The sequence below is a fragment of the Montipora capricornis genome, chromosome 7 (genome assembly GCF_036669925.1).
Source record: "Montipora capricornis isolate CH-2021 chromosome 7, ASM3666992v2, whole genome shotgun sequence".
Taxonomy (NCBI): domain Eukaryota; kingdom Metazoa; phylum Cnidaria; class Anthozoa; order Scleractinia; family Acroporidae; genus Montipora; species Montipora capricornis.
The window spans coordinates 34,250,990-34,260,989 of NC_090889.1; the positions used below are offsets into that span (position 1 = coordinate 34,250,990).

At 38.1% G+C, this 10,000-nt stretch overlaps 1 protein-coding gene across 4 annotated transcripts in view; it reads left to right on the forward strand.

Annotated features, from left to right (window-relative positions):
* The window catches only part of LOC138057019 (D-inositol 3-phosphate glycosyltransferase-like), a 34,043-nt gene that overhangs the window by 19,233 nt on the left and 4,810 nt on the right, over positions 1-10,000 (forward strand). For 2 of the 4 annotated variants that reach the window (XM_068903020.1, XM_068903021.1), the window contains exons 4-5: positions 261-303; positions 8,690-9,926. In XM_068903020.1, the coding sequence (XP_068759121.1) occupies positions 8,720-9,926 (1,207 nt within the window). In that variant the 5' untranslated portion in view covers positions 261-303; positions 8,690-8,719. Of the gene's footprint in view, positions 1-260; positions 345-8,689; positions 9,927-10,000 lie in introns of all 4 variants that reach the window. The other 2 variants (XM_068903022.1, XM_068903023.1) reach the window with 2 other exon arrangements.

The following is a 10,000-nucleotide window of genomic DNA, read 5'->3' on the forward strand; positions in this document are numbered from 1 at the left end:
ACCTGCTTCTGTTAAAGCTCAAAAGAAATAGTTTCACTTTCTCTTACGTAGCCCCCCTCCCCCCTATTCAATGTTGGAAGGTAAGTCAACAATTTTCCACTGAAACCATTCAGTTTTGCACAACATTGAAGGAGGGGGGAGGGGAGAGAAGCAATAAAGACTTCAAAAGTGCTAACCTTCCCAACAGTTTTGTCTAGGATTGTAGCTTATGCTACATGCGAGTTGTTTATTGTTGTTTTTTTGTTATTGTGTAATTTCAGGTGTGAAATTTGCAGGAAACCTATTTGTGTCTTCGATTGTACGGTAAAAATTGCGTGATAAAAGCATTTGGATGAAACTGTCATGTACGGTAGCTGTTGTGTATCATTTTTGCATGAAAAACCGCTTATCAAAGATACGTTTTTTAAATTCTTAAACACGTATGTGGTGAATCTCAAAAAGCGGATTTAGATTTGATCTGAAGTATCCTCCTCAAGTGTGGATACTTTGGATTGATGATCTGTTTTTGGATTTTGCCTAGGCTGTTCCAGGTTCTCATATAATGGAGGCCAGAAAACAAGAACAAGCAAAGAAAATCGAGCGGGATCTGGGGGGAGGGGCAGAAAGAGAGTCTGTAAGACTTTCTTTAACGGACCAGTTCTGGTATACCAGTTGTTGGTATACCCACTGATGGTCAATTTTGATACTATGAAATGAAACATCAACATCCCCTTGATTAGCATGATGGTGAGCATGGTTCACGCGTGTGTATTGGAAGATTTCAATTTGTGTGCTATTTTAGTGGAATGTCTGAGAGATTTTCCAGAGGTAAAGGCACTTAGGAAGAAAAAGAAAAAAGAGAAGAGTTGGTTCCGCGAAGCATTTAGCTGAGTAAAGGATTTACGGTCAGACATTCCCAGAGTACCAATGCTAGCACTGACTCGTGCTAAAGTGGAAGGTTGCCAACGACAAGCTTCATATGGTCACTTCAGTGACTCTGTGACTGCTTTGTCACTGGGCCATTTACAGACAGTATACTGCACAAATTGCGGACAGCAGTGTTCATGTGATGCTGGTAATGAAAAGTGTGCAGGGTGCCCAGAAGTTTTCATGTCTACCGAGGCTACTCGAGAATAATTGGTCCTTTCCTTTCAAATAGTAGTACACACTCTTTCAGCTGAAGATAAATGATTTGAAGTTAGCCTTGCAGATCTGGAACTACAAATAAAATATTCAGCAAGCGGTACTTTCTTTCTTTGAGCCAACCATAAGCCATGGTTTAAGTATTCAGCTGGTGGATGACATAGTGAGAAATTCAAATAACAAATCTGATTATTTACAAAATAATTTTTCCATCTATTCAACCCAACTTGTAATGGATGTCTTGGAAGTTTTCCAATAACTATTTGAAGACATTTTCGATTTTGTACAGCAGATGGAAGTGCTTGCATTATTGAATAGTGAAGTGGCTAGGGCAGAACACTATCCTCAAGCAGTGGAGGTCGTTGCCTGTTTAGAGAGTGCAGAACATTTTTTCTGACAGCTGTGATTTTCTCCTCCCAGAGTTTGACCTTCTGTTGTAGAAAAGGAATAATTTTATCATATGCCAAAGTTGTGCTGTTTTACTAATAGATAAAAAAGTTAACAATGTATGGCAAACATCTTAAGACGTACTTCATATCTGACAAGTGGGGTCAACATCTTAAACACCAGTGAAAATGAGCATGAAATCAAAGCAATTTTGGGATGAGTTCCAGGGGAGGGTCAAGACACTTAAATCCCTTACCTAGGGGGGGGTCATTTTATTTTTGCCTCTTTACTGAAAATCTCCACCCACAAAACAAGGGCCATTAAAGATTTTATTCGCTTGTTCTTGTTCCCTTGCCTCCACTATCTGAGAGCCTGGAATAGGCTAAAGCACGGATGACTCTAATGCTAAGGTAACATGAAAGTACTCGAAGTTGTCAAAGGGTCTTGGCATTTTGAAAGATAGCTACCACATTCCCCTTAAGGTTGATTCCAAAATTGATTGACGTAGAATAAGATAGTAATTCTGCCAGCAGGCTAACTTGCTAGTATTTTGGCATGCAAGAAAAATGGGTTGTTGGAGGGTCCACCTCCAAAAGACTATTTATTTATTATTATTATTTTTATTTAGTATATTTTTTTATTAAAGAATTTCTTACGTTAACATACAAAATAAAAGACAAAAAAGACACACATCATGCTTACATAGTACAAATAGATAAATATACAACTAAACACACACAACAGCTATTATAGAAATACAGTTACCTAGTATATGGAATACAATGACTTCACTTTAAACATTACACTAAAAATGAAAGACAATGGTGACATTACTTATCAGAAAAAACACTAATTAACTTTTCCCACTTTTTAAAATGATTGTTTAATTTGTTTCTTTTCCTGGCAATATGGAGTTCGATGTTATAAACACACTCTGTCCTGGCAATAAAACCCTGAAGAGAAGGTAAAACATTCTGGCATTTCTGAGAGTAAATATAAAACTTACCCAAAAGCAAAATATGATTAAACAAGAAAAAATCATCTGGAATATCAAACTTACCAAAAATTACATCAGTTTCTTCTTCTTTAATGTTTTCAACAAAGATATTATAATCACATAGCCAGGACAAGACATGTTTCCAAAATTTAGATGATACTTTACAGGAAAAGAGTAAAATATATGCTCTAAGGATTCAACCTCTGTTTGGCAGAAAGCACAGGTAGGCGAATCAGCTATGCCAAAGCGAAACAGTTTCTCGTTTGTGAAGACAATACGGTTTAAAATTTTAAGCTGAAATTCTCTAAGCTTAGATTCTAATGTCATACGAAAAGCTAGCGAATAAACACCTTTCCAATCAATATCTGTGTTTGGATACTTTGCAGCTAACCTTACGTTAGCAGTAGGCGTTGTTTGTTTTTTCTCCAGGAAAAGTTGGTAGATTTGTTTTGAGGAAACATCAAAAATTGAAACCAAATTATTACTTATCAGAATAGCTGGTGAATCCGGAAGTGGATCAATTACTGGTGTAGCAGTTGCCCTTTTAATTGTCAAGCCCCGGCTGGCAGGCATAGAGTTAATAATACCCATAATGAAGAAATCTTGCTCAGGGTTAAGAACGTTTTCAGTTGAGAATAAGTCACAAATTTTTAAAAAACCTAGCTCTGCAATATCTCTACGATACACAGATTTCTTGTCAATGCAGAGAAGGTTATTATTCCAAATGACTTCATTTGCAATTTCGGGTAGCAAGCTGGGCATTTGTCTGGTTACTTCTGACCATGCATCGAAACATTGCTTGTAGAAACTATGTAGGTAAATGCTTAGTTTAGAAGTATCAAAATTGGGACAAGAAGCTCATTTAAAAACGCTTTCCATGGACTTTTATATTTCTCCAAATATATTTTTAGGCATATTACTCGTCGTGTGCGAACCATAGAATCAATATCAAGCATATTTAAGCCACCCTTCTCAACTTCCGATGTCATCACATTTTGTTTTACTTTTTCTTTTCCATTCCAACTAAAAGAGTAAAACAGAGAGTCAGCTTCTTTAACAACGTCTTTTTGGGGATGGCATAGGTTTTAATAATTTGTATTTTACCTAAGAGAGAAAGACCGCGCCATTTCCACAAATTGATCGTCTTCTTAATTGATTTCAAAGTATTCCTAAAATTCAATTCATCTCTTTGTTTAGCGTCATAGCCAAAATAAACACCTAGGATTTTAATAGTGTTACAAAGATTTGGCAAATCAGAATGGCCCTCCCAAAGTGTTCTACTATTTCCTAAAGCTAAGGTTTCGGTTTTTTCATTATTTATTTTTAAGCCAGAACTCTCACCAAAAGTCTTCAGCGTAACAAGTAGGTTTGTATATGAACTGCTGTCTTTAAGAAAGCAGGTCATATCATCAGCGAAGAGGGAAAGCTTAACAGCATCGTAATGCCGTTAATGCTATCATTCTTAATAGCTAAGGTCTCCAGAGGTATTATAAAAAGGTAGGGAGAGAGAGGATCTCCCTGTCTTACTCCCCTACGTAGCGCAAAAGGTCCTGTTGTAAAACCATTATTAATTACACAGCTAGAGGCATTGTTATATAAGACACATATCCACTGAATGAAAGAAGGACCAAAATTAAATGCATGTAGCTCTTAAAAGAAAATCAAAATTCAGAGAATCGAAAGCTTTTTCAAAATCTATAGCTACTAAAATCCCAGGAATATCTTTATACTTAGCATAATCAATCACATCATCGATCGTTCTAACGGCATCAAAAATTGTCCTCCCCTTGACAAACGCATTTTGATTAAAATGAATTACTTCCGGAAGCACCTTTTCCAAGCGCTTTGCCAGAGTTTTAGACACCAATTTAGCATCAACATTTATAACAGATATTGGACGCCAATTCTTCACCAACCTTTTGTCCTTTCCTTTCTTTTCAATTAAAGTGGTAACAGCCTGTTTCTGTGAATTTGATAGTTCGCCGTATTCGAAGGCATAATACAGACTATCAACGACCAACTTTCCAAACAAGGGCCAAAAAGCTAAATAAAACTCGACTGTTAAACCATCGTTCCCAGGCGATTTATTCTTTAGGATGGTCTGTAATACGTTGTAACATTCCTCATATCCAAGGGTATCCTCGCAAACATTCTCTTCTCCTCCACTGAATATGGAACATCGGTGAGATCATTTATAAAACAGGAAATAGTCTTCATATCAGCACAATGTCTGCCATCATAGAGACTGGAGTAATATAATTCCAATTCTTTCATAATCACACTCCATTCCTTGTTAAGACCTTACATGTACGCACACTATTTGGATCGATATCACATTTTTTTGTACATTCCTTCAGCTTCTCTTCCACCTTTTGCAGTTTCGCTCTTCTTTCACGGGCTTTACCCTTAACTGTATGTGATTGTTCGCTGTCTTATTTTGTATTTACGGTAATTAAATCCCATAGAACGCGCTTATCCTGAACCGCTTTAAATTCCTTTAACCAATTCACATATTCAGTAGTTAAAAGTTCACAGTAGACCGAGTCATTTACTATTAGTTCGAATTGAATTTCCAGAAATTTGGTCCTCTCTCAGATTCATCTAACCCATTAATAGAAAGGGTTATTGCCGAATGGTCTGTTTTTATTGACGTTTTGATCTCAGCTGCTGAAATTATCTCCTCTTGCAAACTATCGCTTATAAGCCAATAGTCTAAACACCTGGACAACCGGAGTTTTTTGGCGCCAAGTAAATCGTGATGCAGTGGGATTCCTAATATGCCAGATATCAACCAGATCAAAATCAAGGTACATGTCTTCAACTAACTTTGCAGAGTCTTTCTTTTTGTTATTCCCGCCCCGTCCATCTATTAAAGTCAGGGTCAAGTATGACATTAAAATCACCCCCGACAATAATTGGGTAAATTTTTTTCATCTTTAGCAGCTTTCAAAATTTCTGATGTTTCTTTAAAAAAAGGCACATTGTTCACCGCATTTGTTTGGAGCGTAAATGTTTAAAAGAAAGTATGATGAGTCCTGAATGGGAACCTCAAGGAAAATATAGCGACCTTGAGAATCAGAGTGCATTTGAAAGTCTAAATTATTCCTTACCAGTACAAGTACACCCCGACTGTGGCCGCTACCGCGGGAGAAGAACATGTTACCTTTCCACTGTTTTCTCCAGATATTTTCAACTTCTTGAGTACTGTAGGTTTCTACAAAGAAAACAAATGTCGGCTTCAAAATTTAAAAGCCAGCCAAAAATGGCTTTCCGCTTTTCAAAAGTACGAATCCCCCTAGCATTTAATGACAAAAGACTAAAATCAACGTTATCCAACCCCACTTTGCCAAAAGGAACAATAAAACTTGATTAGGTGGGAAAAGTTAATCGTCACATCGGCACTGTCATACTCTAGAGAGTATATCCTCATTGATATGCCGGAATAGCTGTGAAAAACATAGGAAAAACAAAGTAGAACTTCTACAAAAACGAAAAGTTACATTTCAATGAAATACTGAACCAAAACACAAAACTTAAAAGAGCTGCGAGATAAATATCCTTAACACTGCTCTTGAGGATGAAACTAATGAAATAATTTGACATTTCTCCAGAGAGCCCCCACTGCTTGGTTATACTCTACAATAAAGAATCGAAAAAACCAATGCAGTCCTGCTATATCGAATAAAGACGCAGTTAATAATATCTTTACGCAGAAATGAACTTGCCATCAATAAGGAGTCTATCAGGTTCTGATTTACTAAAAGATTCTTTGTGACCCATTTTTTTAGCTTCCTTTAATTTGGGCATTTGTTTGCGCCTTCTCTCTATGATTTCCAGAGGAAGGTCTTGCAGAATCATATATTCAGTATCTTTCAATTTAAACCCAGCACGGAGCATTGTCTCACGATCTCGATAAAGTAAAAAACGGGCTAATATTAGCCTGGGCTTACCACGTATGAATTTACCAATCCTATGCACCCGTTGAAACACCACATTCCTCTTTGGATCCTCAAAGCCAAGGACACTTTGCAGAAAATCGCACAAAACATCAATTGTGCCAACAGCATCTTTCCCCTCGGACGCGCCGGCTTCGCTTTCCGGTATACCAAAAAATTTCAAATTTTCTCTCCTACTATAGGACTCGAGGTAAAGATGTCTCGTGTGTAAATATTCAATTTGCTTATCCTTGTCTTTTACCATTCCACGAAGATCTTCAACTTCTTTGTTGAGGTGTGTAAGACCCTGATCCATATCTTTAATCGAGCTATCCACAGCACGTGCTTCAACTTTCATCTTGTCGATAGTTGATTCGACGTTCCCCAGTCTGCTTGTTAAATCCTTTAACGTTGCCTCAATAGCATCAAGTTTGTCTAGCTTCTTAAGTTCCCCAAGAATCATGTCGAGTTTTTCTCCAACATTACCGGCCATATTCAAAGCTTGGAAAATCTCGCCTTCCTCAGCTTTGAACGCTTTTCCCACAGAGAAACTGACTCAGACGAATCCGAATTGCTTCTTGCTGATATTGTGCGCTCCGAAGATGGAGTAACAGTTTCCATATACAAGCAATGCAAGCTGCAAGAGAAAAAACTCAATAACCAGTGCAGAGCTCTCGAAAACACGTCTACTCGCGAAGCATGTCAGCCCCAATCCCTCTGCCCCTTGCTCGATACCCAAAACAAGTTAGCCTGCTCATAGGGTATTAGGTAGATAATTAATGCTATGAGCTTCATTTGTGTTTTTTATCCATTCCAGTTGGCATCATTTATAAAAATCAAGATCAAAATTCACCACAACTGTGTTATTTTCAATGGAGATGTATTGAATACACTACTTGGAATAATTAGCATAGATTAACAAAATGTGACAGGCATGCATTTGTGTTTGCTGAAACCAGAATTCCCAAGTATTTAATGAGTGGGTTACACAAACAGATTCATCCAGGAAATCAGATGCACGATTTTGAGAAAGTATCCACTCACTCTTTTCCCTAACCTGAATGTCATTCTCGTCTTTGAATACAGATAATTAATGTCACAAAAGTGTCCCCCAAATGTCTGTCCTCAAAAGATAGATAGCTGCATTTCACCTCACCAAAAAATAGCACTTGCTCTTACACTTGCCTTGTTGCTAGAAATACTGTACCCTGCTGGTAACAAAATTAATGCTTGGACTTAAAGGTACTCTTCGTGTTGAAAATCAAAATTAGGCATGCATGTAAAAATATGCATTTCTTAATATTATATTTTATTCACACACAGTCCAAGGATCAATGTCTCTGTGATGGTTACGTAAATTCAGATTTTAAGATGTGTGTTAGCAATGTCATCGTAAACTACTCTTCTCTGCCTTCTTTGTCATCTCTCTCCTTAACGACAAATGAGGCAAAAAAGAGAGACCCTGGGAACGAGATTGCTCTCTGGACATTTTACTTCTGCTTGACCAGTTTAAAGTTTCAGGTTTCCTTTACATGTAATTTAGACTTTCTTAAATTTAAGGTTGTTTTCTAAGAAGACTACAATGTATTTAAAGCCATGTTTACATTAGGCCTAGATTATGACCAAATTACAATTGAATTAAATATGAAATAGCCTGTTCCAGGCTCCCAGATAGTCGGGAAAACGAAATTAACTGCTTGTGAAAAGCGAGTCGACCCAAGCCCCCACTCACTTTTCGCATGCAGTTGTTTTCATTTTCCCAACTATCTGGGAGCCTGGAACAGGCTAATATGAAATGGGTTCACATCAGCGAATTACAGTCTCTGATAATAATTGGATTATAATTACTTCAAACAATCTCAAAGGGGTTTTTTCAATTAATTACAGTGCATAATTGAACAGAATGGCAAACATGTGGTGGTATGAGCAGATGAAAGTTCTAATCCCTTTATGGAGCGAAAATTTGGATTTGTCTTCTATTCTCAGAAGCTATCCTTGGCTCTCTTCTCACTTAAGCATGGTGATGATAATCGTGGCAGCCACGCGATACAGCGCCATTTTGTCTCACACTGCAAGGTTACCCTGCCAATTGTATTTGAATTTTCGCAGATGTGAACAGAACCACAATTGAATAAAATTGAATGGAGTATGATAACCGATATACTGTAGTTGATCATAATCAGGGTTAAGTGTGAACACCGCTCAAGTCTTACAAAACATTTTTATGCCATATGTTTTTCATTCATAGGCATTAAGCTCTGTGGATTGAGATATTCTTATGGCCTTTGCTTGTCAAGAAACTAAAGGAGAATATGACGCTGGGAGGTCTGGTAAAGTTAAAGTCACTATTTTGGCTTCTGAATGGGGATCAAGCAAAGGTGATCTCTCCACTATAATCAGAAACTTAGCGATTCAGTTGGCCAAATCTTCGGATGTAGAAATCTCTTTTTTTGTGCCACAGTGCAGTGAAAGGGACAAGACAGAAGCCCTCAGCTGCAACATTCGCATTATTGAAGCAACAAAGAGGGTTGGTTTTGAAGAGCTGGACTTGCTTAGCCATCCACCAGATGATCTACAAATCGATGTGGTTATTGGTCATGGAGTAGAACTAGGTCGTCATGTGGAAATCATAAGAGAATATCGTCAGTGTAGATGGGTGCAAGTGGTGCATACAGACCCAGAGGAGATGGCAATGTTTGAAGGTTACACAGATTCAATTTCCAAGGGTGAAGAAAAGCACAAAAATGAAGTGAAGCTTTGTGAAATGGCTGACTTTGTTGTTGGAATAGGTCCTAAGGTGGCAGAGGCCTTTCGTTCATATCTCCGTCCATTCAGAAATGAGCAGACTGTTTTTGACTTAACCCCAGGTATTTTTGAAGAATTTCTTAGTGTTAAACAAGTCCCCGAAGAAAGGAAGCATCGCAGTGTTTTGGTGCTTGGCCGTGGTGATGCAGAAGATTTCAATTTAAAAGGGTTTGACATTGCAGGAAAGGCCATTGCTTCACTTGCTGAAACAGATACTCTTCTTATCTTTGTTGGAGCCCCAGATGGGAAGGGTGAGGAGATAGCGGAGTCTTTCAGGCAATGTGGTCTACCAGCTAATCGCCTGAGAGTTAGAGGCTATGAAGAAAGCAGAGAAAGTTTGAAGCAGCTTTTTTGTGAAGTAGACCTTATGCTCATGCCTTCTAGAACAGAAGGTTTTGGATTGACAGGTCTTGAGGCCTTGTCGGCTGGTCTTCCAGTTCTTGTCAGCAAGAATTCTGGGTTTGGGGAAGCCCTATGCAAAGTCGCATATGGATCATTATATGTCATCGACTCAGTCGTTCCAGAAGTGTGGGCTGAAAATATCAGGAACATCATCTGGGTCAGAGACAGGCAGAATCGTCTCAAAGAAGCTGAAGGCACACGTAAATCATATCAGACGAAATACTCTTGGGCCAAGCAAAGTGATGACCTTCTTGCCAGGATTGTCAGCCTTGTTCAGGGTAAGGTGCCAGAACAGAACAGTGAGTGAAAAAAGTCAGTCATACACTATTCAAGTTCTGTAAGTTTATTTACA